General features: G+C 41.8%; 1 protein-coding gene across 4 annotated transcripts in view; it reads left to right on the top strand.

Moving 5' to 3' along the window:
* Positions 1–5965: 5965 nt before the first annotated feature.
* Dock4 (dedicator of cytokinesis 4) overlaps positions 5966–18993 on the top strand; it is a 492219-nt gene continuing 479191 nt past the window's right edge. For 3 of the 4 annotated variants that reach the window (XM_029561952.1, XM_017797318.2, XM_008829791.2), the window contains exon 1: positions 5976–6332. In XM_029561952.1, coding sequence (XP_029417812.1) covers positions 6296–6332 — 37 coding nt within the window. In that variant the 5' untranslated portion in view covers positions 5976–6295. Of the gene's footprint in view, positions 6333–18993 lie in introns of all 4 variants that reach the window. The other variant, XM_008829790.3, reaches the window with a different exon arrangement.

Below are 18993 nucleotides of genomic sequence, written 5' to 3'. Positions count from 1 at the left end.
AAGTACGGTCTAATTCTCTTTCCATAGTCACATGTTAAATATGAGAGACTAGAATACATGCTAGGAAATAAGAGGACAGCCTGTAGGAAACCAGCTACCAGTCAGATGATAGGGAAGGCACAAGGTTCATGTGGCAGGCCATTCATTTACAGATGACAGATTAAGTGTTCTTTAAAGAAAATGAATTCTTATCTAAACAATATTAAAACTTTTTTTTAAAAGGGCTGAAAGCCAAGAGTAGTGGTTCACACCTTTAATCTCAGCATTGGGAAGGCCAAGGCAGGAGTAGCTCTGTGAGATCAAGGCCAGCCTGGTCTACATACTCAGACCAGTTGGGGCTACAGGGAGACACTGTCTCTTTTCAAAAAAACCCCAACCAAACCAACCAACCAACCAACTAAACAAACAAACAAACAGATAAACAAAAAGGGTCCCAAACCAACACAAAGTTCAAACTCTGATTAGTTGACAAAATATCATCTGAATTTCTAGTTGATATGCATACCTTTCACAGACATAATGTTTACTTAGTTTTTAATTTTATTTCTATTCTTCAGTTTAAAGTATCTAACACTTTGGATAAACTTCAAACAGATTCTAAGCTTTAAACTGTTAAAGAATACTTACTGCATGCTCTGATAAACACTGGATACATACAAAGTAAACAATGCTTGCCTTTAGAAAGTAAGAAGAGAAAGTTGCCAACAAGTCACTAGTCTGATAAGAGAAGCAGACAGTGCAGATTTGGGCAAGGAAGTCCAGTGACTGAGGAAGCTGAAGAGCAGATTCAACACCACATGGACAATCTGTTCCTACTTCTGCATGCAGTGGAGTTACACCAAAGATTTCAAGTGAAGACCTAAAAAATGTATTTATTTTCAAATGTATATTCAAGGTAAAAGTAAGCATCAGAGATGTCAACGGTGGAGGCTAGACTACTATTCAGGTCAAACATTTATTAAACATTAACAATGTGCCAGGGTCAGACAGACAAAAGCAAGTCTGAAGGTTTTAGTTTTCTTTTGAAAGCACAATCTAATCTAGGAGCTGGGAGACACAGATAAGTAATAGCTAGTGATGATGAGGGCTTGAAATATAATCAGAATAGTGATTATAGAGAAGGGTAGATTCAATTGATTTGTAGGTATAGAGAAATAGAACTTGGTAACTGACCAAATTCAGGTTGTAAGGGCAAGACAGGACTTAGGGAAGCTTCCTAGTTTCTCCCTTAGATTTCACATTTTTACTGAAATAGGAAATACAATGAGAAATTCACCTGCTACTCTCTCCTACTTCCATCAGAGACATTATAAATGAGATTAATAAGGTCTCCACAGGACAAATATCATACATGCAAACATTATGACAAACATCTAATGTGCATTCATTTGAGGGGAAACATTGCGCTGACTTTCAGAATATTAGAGTATGGGTGTACAGGTAAACAATGTTAAATCACCTCAATCATGAAATCCTCCTAGAAGTGTCAATTACTCAACTACAGATGTGTGATCCTATTGATTTTTTATTAAAAATAGCACTAGAATAAATTAGTAACATATCCTCAAGGGTGGGAGATTTTGAATTCATATACTATCTGTTCTCTGTGTGTGTTTGTATGTATGTGCGTGTGCATACATGTGTGCACACACGTTTGTGCAACTGCATGTGAAGACCAGAGAAGTGTGTTAGGTATCTTCCTTGATCACTGTCTACCTTATTTCCTTGAGACAGGGTCTTTCATGGAACCTGAAAGATCACCATTTGGCTAGGTAGGCTGGCCAGTAACCTCCTGGGATCCACATGTCTCTGTCTCCCAAAGCTAGGGTTATAGGCACAAAGGGCCATTACCTGACTTTTACATAGGTGCAGGGGATCTGAACTCACTGGTGCATAGTAGTGCTCTTACCCACTGAGTCATCTACCTGAACCCTATTGTTTGTTCTTAATGTTAGGAAACAATACAAAATACTACTTTCTGTTCAAATGTACAGAAAGCAGTGCTGTTCAACTCTGACCCTGACATTTCATTTCCTTGCCACATGAGCCTCAATAGATATCCATTGTCCTGAGCTCAGTAAAAGGCCTTTAGCACAGCATCCAGTTAGTCACAACACCCCAGGGGTAACTTGTGCATGAGAGAACTAGGAAGGGGGGTAGACTCACGGTTGGTGTCCTTTCTTTCTTTATCTGTATTATCAATGAAACTGCCATTTTAGGTTTTCTCAAAATAAATAAGTAAATAAAAAAGCTTGGCTGAAAGCCAACCAATGCAGGGTGCTTCCTGGATAAAAGTGGGACTCAGGCAGCACAAAGGTCTCAGTGAGGGGGCTGGATCTGCCTGTACATCACCCCATGATGTGACTCCTTCCAGCAGAGATTTGTAGAACTGCAAAGATTTCTATTAAATGACTCCTCAGGCTCTTGTGCCTCAGGATTTTAAACACATAGACTGACATTTTAATTAGAGCTAGAGGGAAACCTCTTAAAAGAGGCAGTTTTCCAGAAATTAAAAAGGTGTGTGATTTTACAGAGAAAGACATACTTGATAACCTAAGTGGCTGCCTAACAAAAAACATACTTCTAATATAATTATTTCCACCTAAAATATGTGTCACATTTTGCAGGGTTTGAAAAGAATTTTGATACAGTCACAGAATGACACATACATTATTAAAGAGTTTTAAATGACAACTTTACCTCATAAAAATGCCATAAAAGCCAAGCATTAAGCTCTCCATTGACTGCTACAAGTCAATGGGAACACTGGGCAGTTCTGAACCAGGGTAAGGAACTTTTTTGTTATAGACACCGCAAATTCACTGCTGCTCAATACTTTGATTGGAAACAAATTGGAACCTAAAATTAAGCTTTCATCAGTCACCCAATTCAATCCCACAGTCATTTAAACACTAGTCCTGGATTAATAATTTCCTCATAGTTGGTGAAGATAAACATAAAAATAAATCAGCTATTCCTGGGAGAATGTATGCTGAATATCTTTTAAGAGGGAAATCTGGCAGCTACCAAAGTTTTAAACAGGCATAACATTTGACCCACCCATTCCTCAAGATACATAGTCAATGGGCAAGGACATGTGCACATAAACCCACTTGCTGTAACATGACTAAACAGCAAAGTCACTCTATGTTTGCTAATAGGGGAAGGGCTAGAGTATGATGAACTCTCTGTATTATGGAATATGATGTGTGTCCTTAACAACATGAATAATCAGTGTGCTGATACCGAAATGGCTTTCATAAGAGAAAGATGAAAGCTGCTGCTCTTTGAGTTTACTAGATTATCCCTTTTTATTAATACAGAAGGTCACAAATGGCCAAAGTATAGAGACTAAGAGTCTGCAGAATGGACCTTGGACAGGACTCTGATATTAAACTATACCCACCCAGGGCTTAGGGACTATTGCATAAGAGGGTAAGGAAAGATAATAAGAGCAGGCAAGTAGATGAGTCCTACAAGCTCCTGGGATCCTGCTCATATGAACCTACAGCAATGGTGTCAGCATGCACAGGACCCACGCAAACTCAGACAAAGACCCAACATAGAACTGAGGAAATGGGCAGTTGACCCCCACCTTAGCTGAAGAAATATTGGCAACTGATTACTGCTAGGTGAGGAAGAGCTGATTTTCGTAAAGCGAGAGTCTAGATAGGCTGACTAGACCTCAGACGATGAACTTGCCCTGAGGGATATCCAGGGACACTAACTTGACACAATAGGCCTTAAGACAAATGACAGAATGTGTGAATTCCAGTGTGGGGGGGGTTATGGGAGGGTGCCAGTGGGGAAGGTGGTATTAAAGATGATTGAGATTAAATGAGATGTTCTGTATGAAATACACAAAAATTCAACAAAAAAGAAAAAATACACAACGTGTGTTATAAAGAAATACATTAGGGGGCTGGAGAGATGGCTCAGTGGTTAAAGAACACTGGCTTTTGTTCTTGCAGAGGACCTGGGTTTGATTCCCAGCACCCACACGGCAGTTAACAACTCTCTGTGACTCCAGTTCCAGGGGAATCCAATGCCCTCTTGTTCTGAGCTTCGAGGACATTGAACATCACAGGTGCACTCATGCACATATACAGACAATACACTCATACACAAAAAATGGAAATAAAATATTAAAGAAAAGAGCTACCTCAGAAAAAAATACACCAAATTGTTACTATGTGTTTGGAAATGGGAATGTATGGTGTATCATTTTTTTTTTTTTTACACTACAAACCCATTTGAAATATTTATAATGAAACCTTTTATACTTTTAAGGTGACTAATGATTTTTAAATGTTCCATGATTTGGGGGAATATGCAAATGTCTTTTTAATGAATTAATCTGTGAGATGAATTCACTAAAACTTCCAACTTTAGATCTTAAAATGTTAGCCATCTAGAATTTTGATAACCTGGAAAACCATAATAGTTTATTATCAGATAAAAATCACACGGTCAACCCAATAACAAACTGCTTGTTTGATGGTTATAATTCAATATTCAACTCAAAAGTCAACTAAAGATGCCTCTGCTAGGTGGACTGACATAATTTCAGAGTTAGAAAATTTCATTGATGGGAGGTGGGAAAAACTGCACTTTGATCAAAATCAATCCTAGTGCTCTGGAGGCAAAGGCAGGTGGATTTCCATGAGTTCCAGGTCAGCTGGGGCTACAGAGAGACCCTGTCTCTAAAAAGACCAAAAAAAAAAAAAAACTTTGAACTAAATCTCAATTTAGTTATGAAGGCTGAAACAAAAAGCGCCAAGGACCGAGAACCAAAATTAAGGCCCAAATCATATCCATCACAGGAGTAGGATTTGCTGTGCTAAATACACTACAGCAAAAGAGGGATGGGGGTGAAGACAAACCAAAAGAAAAAGGTGGTCTACTCGCGTCTTTCAAAGTTTGATTTCTGATCCTCACAGTGGATCAGAGGACAACATGAAAGTATCTGTGATAATTTTCATAACTCTCTTTATTTTGTGAAGGCAGAAGTGCACATAATCACCTTTTCTCTTTCTGTGGGAAAATAGGGCCTTGGATCGCCTGGGCTCCACGCTGAACTCTGGGTGGAACTCACCAGGGCAGTCACCTGGCCACGCGCTGGCTGAGATGCACACACCCTTTTCCTTTAGAGATTACTCCAATCACCAACTGGCAAGTAAGTACTAGAGAGCGGTGACCAGTCAGCGACTGGAAATCCTCCCCAAACCAAAGAAAAACACGATCCCAGCCAAACCCAGCAAACCTAGGCGTGGGCAGGGTATTGGCCAGGAAAGCGCTGCTAAACCCAGCGCTGCGATCCCACACGTGCGACCCACACCCACTCGGCCACCAGTGCAAAGCAGGGAGCTCCAAACCGGAAGGCGACAGCGCAAGGAACTCCCAGGACAGGGAAGGCAGCTTCTTCCCATTCTCTCCGTCCTCTCCGGACAGCTTCGGCCCTGCAGCTACCTCACGCCCATCCTGTCCCACCGGGTCTCGCCGGTGGCCCTGTAGCTGGCACCCAGGTGCTCCCAGAGCTGACCCGCAGCCGGGCATGGAGAAACGAGGGCAAATCGCCCGCATCGAAGGGACAGCTACTCACCTTCATGATCCTCGTCCCGGATTCCGCAGCAAACCCCAGCGCTGAGATCCTGGGGTCCGACACCAGCCCTCCGAGTTTGGGGAGCAGCCATTACTCAGCTCGTAGAAAGGTGCGGGACGTGGGCGGAGAAATGCGGGGGTGCACCAATAGGAATGCGCCTGGGGGCGGACGCTTTCCCCGCCGCGGTGTTTCCTCCCCGCCTTCTCTGCACAGCCACCCGCAGGGCCAATAGGATGTGGCGACCGGAATTGGATTTCCCCGCCCCTATCCGCTATAGCCACGCCCCCTTCCGGGACTCGGAAGCCGAGAACTACAATTCCCAGCATGCTGCGGGCGCAGTGGAACGGGAGCGCTGGAAGAGGCGCTGACGGGCGGGGGTGCGCCCGAGAGTGCCCCGGCGTGTTCGCTTAGTTCAGTGAATCAGAACAATGACTGCGCCGCCGGGTACCCGGGAGCGTGTCGGAGGACTGTGAGCAGCCACCGCCGGGAGAGCGGCGGGCGACGCAACCTCGGCCGAGCGGTGACAGCGCCGGCTCGGGAGCCTCGGGTGCAGCCCCTGCCCAGCGCCCGCAGCCCGCGCGGAGCCGCCGCGCTCCGGCGCTGCAGTCGTTCCTCGGGAGCCCAGCATTGTTGTGAGCCGCTCGAGGGGCGAAGGGATTACAAAGCCTGGAGACCCGGAGCCCCCTTTTAGCCATGTGGATACCTACGGAGCACGAGAAATACGGCGTGGGTGAGTGTCGCGGGCGAACTTTTATCCGGCTGCAGGCGCACGGTGCCGGTCCTACCCCCGCGCCGCTCTCCTCGCTGCCTGGCTGCAGATGTCGGATCTTGGCATCGCGCGCGGGTCCCGGGCTTGGCCGCGCCAGCCTCCCTTCGAGGGGCGCGCGCCGGGGTCTCTCTCCTCCATCAGCCTGGAACCCGGCTCCGTAGCGCGGCGGGACAGCGGCTCCTGGCTCTGCTGGCGGAGTTTGGAGCAGCGGCGGGGCGGGTTGCGTGTCAAGTTGGAGGAGGAAGCCAACAGGGCTCCTCTCCCTCCAGCCCCTTCATGCCTACAGTGGCGGGGAGAAGGCATTGGGCTGCTAGGATTTCTCCGGGTGGTGAGGGAAACCGCGATCGGCGGTAAGAACATCCCCCAAACAGTGGGGGAGGCGCAGAGTGCCTGTGGCTGGGGTCGGCATTTCCAGAGTGCGGAATGTGGCACTCGGAGGAGCCCCGGTGACAGACGGAGCCGGGACGCAGCCTTCTTCCCCTCTTGCCTCCCGGTTGTCTGAGGTGTGTGTTGCGGGCGGGGGTTGGTAAATTTCAACATCTGTGCTGCTGCGCTCTTTGGTCCTTGGACAGGAACCGATATTTCGGCAGTGCCTTTTTCTTCTGGCCACCCTCTCAGCAGCGGATGAGCGCAGTGGGGGTCGTGGAGGCCGGCTGCAAAGTGGTGGTGGAGACGAGGGTCCGAAAGCCTGGCTCTTCCTAGCCTGGGAGACAGCTTTTGGTAGAGGACTACCCTGGCACTGATGTTAGGAGAAAAAGGAACAGGATAGCGCTCACTGTTCTGTGCAAAGGTGAACAACAAAGGACATTAATGTTGACTGATGAATACAGGAGGCTCCCTTCCCTCCTCCCTTTTCTAGCGGATTACAGTTCCCGTTTTTGTTGTTTGATTTCAACTGGGTCGCCCCTTGACAGTTACTCCTTTTAGGCAGTTAGAAGCCAGACTCCCTGACAAGCCTGAAGCGGCCAAATGCAATTATAACCTCCCAGAAGGTCTAATAGAGAGAAAGCATTATGGATTTTACTGACAATCTTTATTTCCTATAATGCTCCGTCTTGTCGATTGGCGTTCTTGTTTTCACTGGGGACGGACCTACTGATTTATATGAGGTAGAGATATGTTTATGTTTTAAATTCATTTTCCTGTAATTAAAAAAAAAATCTGGGAAACGTTTCAAGGGAGTCCCAATCACTGGAGATTCTTTTTTTCTACTTCGACTGGGGCTAGGACTTTGGAATCTACTGAAGGGACTCTGATTAGACAAAGTCATGCTCATATTTTACACGAGCTTTCCTTTGGTCGGTGACTGGTTAGCAAGACAATAGTTTGTGGTGAACCCACCTTGGAGAACGGTTTCCAGCTTTCTAATGTAAGGCGAACCTTTGCCAAATGCTCTTCCAGAGAGGAGTTGTTTTCCTCCTCCTCTCTCTCTTTTGGGGGCTAGATTAACCCTTGCCTGGGAGGAGATTTTTCCTTGTCTGAGCTGGTGAGGAACCCTAACGCATCCTCTCCTAACCGGCCTTACCACCTTTAGTACAGGAGCGCAGACCCACCGGGGCTAGTGTCCCGCCTAGAGTCGATCCCGGAGGTTGTTTTCTTCCAAGTGTTAAATTATACAGATTATGGATGGCATTTATTTTCTTGATTTCCTTATGTGCCAGGTCACAGCTGGAGTGCTAGTATCGATTAGTTCTTCTCTCGCCTTTCTTTACAAGCTGTGGGCAGAAGCTTAAAAACCACTCTGGGATTTCCTGGAATGGCAAGCCGGATATTATCTATCAGTCAAGTGTTTGGGGCTGCAGCAGACCAGCATACAATGGCTGGGATTTGGTTGCAGAGTAGGAAGAGGTAGGAGGGTGTGTGCATGTTTGGGGATAGGAGATGGAGTAAAATGAGAGGTGAGAGCAGGGAGGGTCTTCTGCCCCAACTTATTGTTGGGGTTCTCATTTATGCAATATCATACATTCAGGAATGTTAATCATCTTTTATTAAGTTTTGAGCATTTGGCTTGTGGAATGCTTGGCTGTTTTTGAGAATCCATCTGTTAGGCATGTGTTTGATGAAAATTTTGCTAGGATACTTCTGTGTGGACTTCATTTCTCACCAATGAGAGCTTGTAGCTGCTTATACTGCAAAGTCTTTTTTTTTTTTTAATTTTGAACTTGGTTATGGATTTGTCTACCTATTACTTGCACTTAGTTCTTATATTAAAATATTTTATGGGCATGGATATTTGGCTCATATTAGGTATGGAAGTAAGTCGATTTCCTTATTCTTTGCAATAAATCTGTAAATTAGAATACCTGAGGTTTCAGTGTAAGTGCTGTATTTTTGCCATGATACCTCTTAAGAATGATCTTTTACATATGGGATATTAATTTCTATATAATTTATAATTAAATCTAAAATAATACAGATATGAGTAAAACCACTTAAATTTTATACTTGTAGCAAGATGTATTAGAATATTAAGGTGTATCAGAGACCGAAATTAAAATCTAGTACATAGGAATTATTTCTAACATTTAAATGATGTGAGCTATAAATTAATTAAATTTAATTAAAACGAGCTATACTTTGTCATGTTCCAAAGCGTTATGATTCTAGGAAAAATACAGCAGCAAAGCTAGAGGGATAGGGAGCCTTGTCTTTTTAAAAACCTATTAGTGACTGGGCCTGGTGGTTCAGACTAATCATCCCAGCTACTTTGGAGGCTCAGGCAGCTGACATACAAGTTCAAGGTCTACTTAGGCTACAAAATGAGTTCCAGACCAGCATAATCAACTTAGTAAAACCCTAACTGAATCGATCAATCGATCAATAGATAGATGGGCTAGAAATAGAACAGTGGTAGATCACTGGCCTCACATGATCAGTGATCCAATGTGAGAGCCTGGGTTTGAAACCCAGCACTGCAAAGCAAACGAAATGCATAAAGAAGCACAGTGATAGGCTTATTTAGTTGGGCAGATATAATTAGCTACTGCTCTAGCTGACACACTGCTGTCCACAGTGTAACTAGAGGTAAGCCATTTAACCTGAGTCCTAGTCTCTGCAGCAAGTGCCATACAGGGTCCTTCCCAAGACTAATTCTGTAGAATTCTTACAACTTCCTTTGGTTATCAAAACATCTCCGTTGGGCATCAAGTGCTTACCGGAGAGATGTTTCTGTTGTGACATGTCCCATGTGGTTTTAAACTAAGATCGAAAGTAAGCCCATGCAACATGGAGGCTGCCAGAACCCAGGTGACCACTGCCCCCTTTCTCAATCATGTTTTGTCTCTCGGGGGTGAGCTCCATGGGCAGAGAGCGACTCAAATATTCTCCATCTTCCACTCATAAAAATGCCCTCCAACCTCTCTGCCTCTTTCATAGCCTCATCTGTTCTTGCCCTCCTCTTCCCTCATACATGGTGGGCATTATGCAGAAAGAATGTTAAAATCACTGCACGTTTATGCCCATTTGTCTGCCATTTATGCATAACAGTCCTAGGAGAGACAGTGGGTCTTCTGAGCTGCAGGTTGTTCCCTCTCAAACCTAGACAGATCTTTTACTTGTGTGAGTCTGGTGAAGCTTGTTTGGCCAGAGAATATGGGCTAGGAAAAAAAAATTCAACAAAAAAGCCCCAAGAAACAAACTCAGAACAAGCTGTCCCGAAGGTCATGAGTGGCATTTTTGAAGTAAAGTACTAAAGTCCTGATATCAATGAGTCCTCTGAAGTCCTGATATCAGTGAGTCCTCACAAACGTTCCTGTCTTGTCTTTCTCTGGAATTGGTTTTAGAACCCACTGGAGTAGGAATCACATTCCTTGTTAAAGCATCTTCAATTTAAGGAAGAGATACCTCCTCTTTTCTAGTTTGTTTTTGTTTTTGTTTTTTTTTTTTTTGAGACAAGGTCTCCTTGTAGTGCTAGCTGACCTAGGATTTGCTATGTAGACCAGGCTGGACTTGATCTCATAGAGATCTGCCTGCCTCTACCTCCTGAATGCTGGGATTAAAGGCATGTGTCATCATGCCTGGCACCTTCTCTTTCTTATTCAGGATCTTTAGTCTCTTTTCTTAAGGGTGCTTTGATGGTAGCTTATGTAGGAAAATTAGGAGGGTGTGTATCTTTACTCTTGGCTTTTGTCAGTTGTATAGCTGTTTTTTTTTTTTTTTTTAAATGTGTCCTATTTGTGCTTCTGCATTGAAACTAGAGGATACTTATAATGTACCTATAGAGCTAGATAGCTATTTAGGCTCACTGGTGAAGTTCAGGGTCTGATTCAGAACTCTATACTGTAAGTGAGAAGAAAGAATAATGAGAAGGGTTGTATAGACCATAGGGCTGATGGTTCTGATCCAACCTCCTGTGGCAACAGCCTATAAGAAAAAAACAAAACTTTTCCTTCTTTTGGTCATCCTGTGTGATGATACATATGATCCCCATGGTAACAGAGATGCTGTCCTTTCTCTCTGGTCTCTTTTCCCTTTAGAAGATATTATATAGTAGGCACCATAAAGATTATGAGATTTCAAGAAATGTGGATTTTCCCCATTTCTACCTGTGCCCAGTACCAACATTTTCTATCTTTACTACAACATATCTAAGTTTTTAGGCGCACTAACTTTATCTTGTGAGCACATGTATCAGAAAACCATTAAACGCTAAAGAAATGGAACCAAAATGCTGGTAATATAGCCTATTAATACAAAATTTCATAGTTTAAAAAAAGTGAAATTATTTTATTTGAGGCTGCCGTCTGAAGCAGAATGTAACTTACACTTAAGAGATGAGGAAACAGTAACAGATCAGTAGCTTTTATTTTTGTTCTGTCATCCTAAAAGAAATACATTTAGTTTCCTATTATGTACATACATATTTTGCATTTATTACCTATTTAGTACCTATTATATACATATGTACTCTCTGGTACTACTTCATACCTGCAAGCAAAACCATGCTTGCCCTTACTTTGTGTGATATAGCCTTTTTTCTTAAAAAAAAAAAAAAAAAAGCTGGTCACTAAATTGACTCGATGACTTAATGGCTCCTGAACCATAATTTGAAAAGCACTATTGGAAATACTGCATGTGTGAGACTTGTTATACTAGAACTCAGACCTTTTAGATTTTTGCCAAGTTCTTTGCATGGTGTTGGCATGGAGTTGATTACTTTTTTTCTTTTTTCTGTTTGCATGTGTGTAATGTGTGTGTATATGCATATTTTACATGTGTGGTGTGTATGTTTTGTGTATATGTTTTGTGTGTGTGTGTGTGTGTGTGTGTGTGTGTGTTGCATGGGGAGACCCATTGATGTCAGGAGTCGTTCTCAGTTGCCCTTCCGTCTTATTCATTGAGCTAGGGTGTCTCAGTCAAACAAGAGCTTACTGATATGCCTTGTCTCCCTGGTCAGCTTGCTCTAGGACTCCTCTGACTGTGCCTGGCCGGCTGGAATTATTGGCAGGGTGCCACACCTACCAGGCATTTATTTGGGTTCTGGGATCCAAACCCTGGTCCTCATACTTGTGTGGCAAGGGCTGTAACCACCTAACCATCTCCCCAGATTGGAGTTGATTTTATTTTATTTTTTTTTTATTTTTTATTTTTTTTGTCTTTTTGAAGCAGGGTCTCCCTGTAGCCCCAACTGTCCTGGAACTCACTATATAGACCAGGCCGGCCTTGAACTCACAGAGATATGCTTGCCCCTGCCTCCCAAGTGCTGGGACTACAGGCATGCGCCACCATGCCTGGCTGATTTTATTTTCTTAAGTCACATGTTTGTGTTTACTTTGACTTAGGATTTAATTACTGTTTTTTCATTTCTTTCATTGTAAGCCAAAGTCCTTTTTTTTCCCCCCACATACTATTTCTCATGAAACAAATATTCAGAGCTATCACATATGTTGTTGTGCAAGTTGTCTCTTTAAGTTTGTGTGCCTTTCTGTTAGAGTCTTTATTGATGTAGTTGATCCCAGTGGGATCAGTTGGAACTCTTCACTTCATTCCTTTGATATTGCTGTATGGTCTCTATACAGAAGAATACTTAAAGTGCACCTATTGAGGTATCCTCCAATAGTAGGATTGCCACCAGCCGTTCTTGTACTTTTTAATGTTGCTGATCATTTTTAGAGTAACAGGTATAACATACTTGTTTTTGGAGGGGGAAAAAAGCTGCTAAGCTTATTTGTCCAGGGTATATAAGACCAAAGAGTAAAAACTCCAGTTCCCCAAGTCTATCTTCATTTACACAATTTACCCTTACTTAATGAACAACTGTTGTACTCCTGGGATTAAAAAATGTGTGTGCTAAGATATGATTGGATACCTGCTAATTAAATAAAAATCACCAAAAAGGGTCAGTGTGTATTTTGATGATTTAATTACAGTAAAACTGTTATGTAGTGCCCTGCTGAGTGTATTGAAAATTGTTGTGATCCTTTTAGAACTTTCATACTTACTTATATATAATATAGCAAGTAACTTTCATGGAGCGCTTTGTGTATGCCAAGCACAATTCTAAGAACTTGTTTTGTATTGCTGTTTAGTCCTGATGATATTCCAGGAATGAAGATTGAATTACCATTCATATTTCACAGAAAATTGAATCATGGAGGGGTTAAATAACGTGCCTGAGGTAACACAGAAAAGGATTGGAAGAAGTCTTGCATAAACTACTCTCAGGCGTTATGCTGTATTATCTAATGTGATCATTATTAACAGGACATTTGGTAATCCCACTCCTCAAAGTTTACCTGGGCAAACACCAAACACACAAAAAATCAAATGGAGCAAAACACTTCAGGCACAGAGTTATCCCTTGCCATGTCGCCTGTGAAACAACATAAACAACTATAGAATACTTTAATCAGTTTTGGCTATGAATATGTCCGAATATCATACAATGAGATATTTTGTAAACAACATTAAATAATGTATTCCAGGAGCTGGGCGTTGTGGCATATGCCTTTAATTCCAGCACTCTGGAGGCAGAGGAAGGCTGATCTCTGTGAGTTCAAGGTTAGCCTGGTCTACATAGGGAGTTCCAAGTCAGCCAGGGCTAACACAGTGAGACCCTGTCTCAAAAGAAAAAAAAAAAAAGAAATATATATATGGATTTTATATTTGGTTATATAAGAATAGGGTATTGTTATTAGTTTATATAGAGTAGCGTTATAAGATGTATAGAGAAGTAGCAATTGTTGCACAGGTGAGACTCGTTCATTTTTAAAACAGTGAATTCTCATTTCTTTTTGTTTGAAAATCTGGCCAATATTAAATATTAAACATATACATATATATTTACAGATATTTTACTTATGAGAAGTGGCATAAAAGTGAGTAAAGAGTTACTGCAGTAACAGGTAAGAGATAAGTACCTGAGCCAGTTAGCATTTGGTAAGCTTTGTGGAAGGAGCAGAGTGTGGTTTGGTTGTACAGCTCTGTAATCCCAGCAGTCAGAAGGCTGAGGCAGGAAGATCAAAAGTTTGAGGCCAGCTCAGGTTACACAGGAGACTTTGTCTTAAAAAACAACCAGATCTAGAACTAACCTTCTTGGATGTTTAACAGCCATACTATGAGGCCTATACTAATTTGGTGAGAGGGACATAAAGGACAATTTTTGGTCCTTTCCCTCCTAGGTCGACTAAGCTCCAGGGGACTATGAGCATCTCTCAAAATGTCCTGTAACTGGTGAGTCACCTGTCCTCTTGATCAAGGAGGCCATGGAGACCCCACCAGATGGACTTGAACCAGAGTCCAGTCTACAAAGAGGAGGGTCAACACAGAGGAATTATTTCCTCCATGCTTCCAAGCGAAGGCAGCCATGGTGGAGCAGGACCTCTGACTTATCTTCACATAGATGGAACTGGTAAAAGAATGGAGCCAGGGGCTCCTCCCAAGCCCATGTTACCCCTGAGGGATAGATCCTCAAATGACCTTAAGAGTGAAAATAAATTGGTTTGTCTGGGCCAACTGTAGGGTCTTAAACACCTAAAAGGAAAGTATAACCAAAGATTAAAGGGGTCAATATAATTTTTTAAGAGTCCATATGTAAAGCTGGCTCCATAACAAGAAACAAGAGTAAAGAGTTACTGGAGTAACTAAAACAAGGATCTCTAGATAGGTTGACTAGATTCAGTGGATGGACAAGCAGTGGCGAATGGCTGGGGGTGCCGATAACACAGTGGACAATAACAGGGATGACAGAGTATATGGGTGGAGGCTATGGGATGGTGCCATTTGGGAAGTGGGTATATAGATGAATAAGATTATTTGGGATCTTCTGTATGATAGACACCCAAAAAAAGAAACAAATTTTAAAAAGACGTGTTTGAGGGGGAAGCATGAAAATTTATTTCATGTTGATTAGTAGAGGTGATAAACATTACCATTGAAATCTACCTGATGTCTTTATATCCATACTCAGGTGCCAAGGATTCGAGTATAACCGACTATGACTAGTAATAATCAGAGAGAGACTAGAGACACATGTGCAAACATCTAAGCATTAGTAGCATTAAAAATGCAGGAAACAGCATATTTTAAAATGAAATGGAGATCTTTAAAGGTTAAAAACTCATTCAATTTTATGTCTTACAGAGTTTATACTGAGTTCAATATTGTATAACTGTATTAATTCAACTGTGAGCCTAAAATTTACAGCCGCTTTTGAAAGAGATATATCCTTGCTCTAGAAATTGTTACTGAATATGTTAAAACTGTAATGAAATGCTTCTTCTAATCATGTGCTTATTAAATAAAAAAAACCAGATCAATAAACAAATTACCAACCAACCCACTAAAGGAAGAAAGAAATGTAGATGTTCTGAGAAGTGGTTAGAAAATAAAACAGGGCTTCTTAATTGGATGTGAAGCGTTAAAAAATTTAGGATGTTGCCAGGTGTGGTGGCACATGTCTTTAATCCCAGCACTTTGGAGGCAGAGGCAGATGGATCTTTGGGAGTTCAAGGCCTGCCTGGTCTATGTAGCAAGTTCCAGGCCAGCTGGAGCTACAGGGAGACCCTGTCTCAAAAAGACTGACAAAAAAAAAAAAAAAAAGGATCTTGTCCTAGTGAGTTGGGGATACTGTAACAAAAATATCATGGACAGGCCACATTAACAACAGCTAGAGGCTGAAAGTCCAAGATCAAGGTATTAGCGATTCCCTTTTTTGCAGTGGATACCTTCTTGTGTCCTCATGTAGCTGGCAGAAACAAGCTGTCTCCTAACTTTGTTTATAAGGGTATTAATACACTGTGAGGGCTCTATTCTATGACCTAATTACCACTCAGAGGCTTCATCCTCACATACCATCACCTTCAGGATTAGCTTGTCAGTAAAGACCCAAGGATCACAAAGTGCAGCCCATAGCAGATGTTGTGGTTTTGGGTTGGACACCCTGGTGAATATAGGTGTCTTTTGTTCAGCAAATGAGATCTGCCCCTCCCTAATCCCCTCTTCCTGGCTATGAAGCAAGTTTATAATATCACTTTAGGGTTTTGTTTGGCTGCCTTGAGTTTGAGATACCTGAATATTTAGAGAATCTGGAGCAAAGGATAGAGGTTCTGGGCTAAAGACCATGACTGGGAAGTCATTTGATTTCTGTGAGACTAGAACAATGAGCCTATGCCAAACTTAATTCTTGTCTTTGATTATGTAGTCTGCCTGTCATTTGCAAGTTTTAGAGGGTCAGTCTCCAAATTTCCAAAAACAGCCATTTTGAACTATTTTATTAATATGAGTATAGAGGACTCTAAGAAATATTAGCTATTTGCATAGAATTGGCACTAAACTAAATTCTCCTGCTTTTCAGTAATGGATTGTCTGACTATGGCATTAGTTGTATCTATTTCTGTGACAGTTTTCTCCCAAATATTCCATTCCAGATCTTGTATATTTGCCGAAAGTTCCTTGGAAAGATGGTGAGAAACAGAATGCATAAATAATACTTATTAAAGACAATTTATACATCTCTGAAATAGAATGTAATTGCACAAAAAGTCCAAAAATGAGGAAATGTGTAAATATTCAAAAGAATAGAGTTAAAAATACAAGTGTGTGTGTGTGTGTGTGTGTATCTTAAATGTGTAATTCTCTTGGGAACCACAGTCAAGCTAAGCATTCTTTGATTTTTAATACTTTATTTATATTTTATTCATATGAGTGTTTTACCTGCATGTGTGTAAGTACACTGGTGTCATGCACTGTACACAGAGGGCAGAAGAACTGTGTCAGATCCCCTGGAACTGGAGTCACAGACAGTTGTTAGCTGCCATGTGAGTGCTGGGAACTTAACCCAGGTCCTCTGTAAGAGCAGTCAGAGATCTTAGTCTCTGAGCTGTCCTTCCAGCTCCCAAACTAAGCATTCTTAAAGTTATACTGTTAGAATCTTGAAATCAGGATTTGAAATAAAGAATTCCAGTTTACAATGGCACTGGCCTCCCAGTCCGCCATTGTTACCTCTCATAACTAACCACTGAAATATCAATTAGTGCCCAGAGACAAACATCGATACTATTGAAAATTAAGCCTGACAGAAAATCTGTGACCTAAATTTGTGAGGTAGTTCCCCTCATCTGATAGAAGTGAAATTAAGAAAACCATTTTCTGGTATAGCATAGTGACTATTGTTAATAATGTATTATGTACTTGAACTCTGCTATAAGAGTAGATCTTAAGTATTCTTACCATTGGAGAGGTGAGGGAGTTATATAAGGTGGGGTGAAGGATATGGTAATCATTTCAGGTCGCATGTGTAGATCAAAATAGTTTGTCTTATACCTTAAATATGTATAATTTGTATTTATCAACTGTACCTCAATAGAACTGGGAGAAAATGGGAAAGAAAAGCAATGGTCGTGCTTTTCCCCCCTCTCCTCTTATTAAGTAGAGTGGCTTCAAAGACTCAACAGGGAACCCCACAGGAGGACCCAGCACTATTCAACTGGAAGCTGGAAGGATTCCTGAGGGATCCATGGTTCTCTGCCTTCTACCCCATCTCTTGTGAGATACGACCACTCCCAGAAACAACTGGGACAGGAAGGCAGGTAGATGAAAGCAGCTTGCAGATGTTACTTCATCTCTGATAAGCACACTGTGGTCATCTTAAGAATGATTATGGGGGCTGGAGAGATGGCTCAATGGTTAAGAACACTGACTGTTTTTGCAGAAGACCCCAGTTCGAATCCCAGCACCCACATGGCAGCTGACAATTGTCCATAACTCCAGTTCTAGGGGATCTGACAGCCTCTTCTGTCCTCTGTTGACATTGCATGACATGGGTACACTTACCTATGTGCAGGCAATACACAGATACACATAAATTAAAAAAATAAATAAAATTTTGAAAAAAAAAAAAGAAAAGTGATTATGTGAGTACCCTTAAAATAGTGCTGTTGGTGGGTGTGATGGTGTTTGACTTTAATCCTAGCACTAGGGAGGCAGAGGTGATCGGATCTCTTGTAGATCAAGGCCAGCCTGGTTTACATAGAGAGTTCCAATCTAGCTGAGGATATAGGGAGACTGTCTCAAAAAAAAACAAGCAAACACACACACACACACACACACACACACACACACGCAAGCATGTGCTGTAACCAAGCTTTTGTTTTTGGGGTGTCTATTGGTGACAGGGAAAGAAGCAGTTTGGATAGGAGAGGTTCTCATCTGAACTTCCCCAAAACAATGTTATTGGTATATGATGCTTGTAACTAGGCGCTTTGCCTTGGAACTGTGCATATCAACAAGCCTTTGAACAAACACCTGAAAATGGAATGAACCACACCTTTACTTTTAGAGCTGCTCTTAGTACTTATGAAGAGGTTTAAGACAGGTTACGTTTGCATCCCTAAGCTTAAAGAGGGAAAGCCACTAAATTGAAAACCGGGATCTGGCACATAGTAGTGAACTAAAACATGGCTTTTTCTCAGCTGGTGAGGAGGAGAGGAGCGCCTGACATTTACAAGGGAAGCTTTTGCCTGTGTATTTGTTCTTTATGAGCATTCTTGTCTCCTGTGAATATGGAGAGAGAAAAGGTTGCAGGGAGGGTGGTTGGCAAGAACCCTTCTGGATAGGAAATTGGAAAGCTTTCCTAGGTGAATTTGACAACCTCATTGCCCCCAAATTATGACACATTTTTTGAAAACCAAGCAATTTATAGTCTGTTTTTATTAGATTATCTATTGGACATTAACCTAAAAATATCTTCCAGAAATCTCAAAGCAGAAATGTAGTAGTTTCTTTCCATGTCTTTATTTCTCCAAAATGAGAGAGTCCTGTCTGTCATTGGCAAACCAAAGCAGACAGGTTTAGGAGCATGGGATGCATGTACAGGAAGGCAACTAAAAATAGCTTGGACGAAGCATTATCCTCCACCTGGGAAGGAGGAGTCTGTGCTCCATTTTCCTGAGACAGCCAAAGTTGTGGAGAGGTTTCTAAACCTTCTTGGTAGTGGGCTCAGGGTTTATCCAGGCTCTTGAAGAAATAGAAAATCCCAAACCCTGAATAAGCAGGTCTTTCAAGATTGAGGAGAGATCTCTGAAATTTTCTGCAGACATCTGTGTGAAAAATACTAAGAATGATGTTGGCAAAATCTACAAAATTATACATTCAGTACTCCCACAGTGACTTACAGAAATTGATT

This window comes from Nannospalax galili, unplaced genomic scaffold (assembly GCF_000622305.1).
Source record: "Nannospalax galili isolate Female #2095 unplaced genomic scaffold, S.galili_v1.0 scaffold674, whole genome shotgun sequence".
Lineage (NCBI taxonomy): Eukaryota > Metazoa > Chordata > Mammalia > Rodentia > Spalacidae > Nannospalax > Nannospalax galili.
This window is presented reverse-complemented; position numbering and strand designations above follow the sequence as displayed.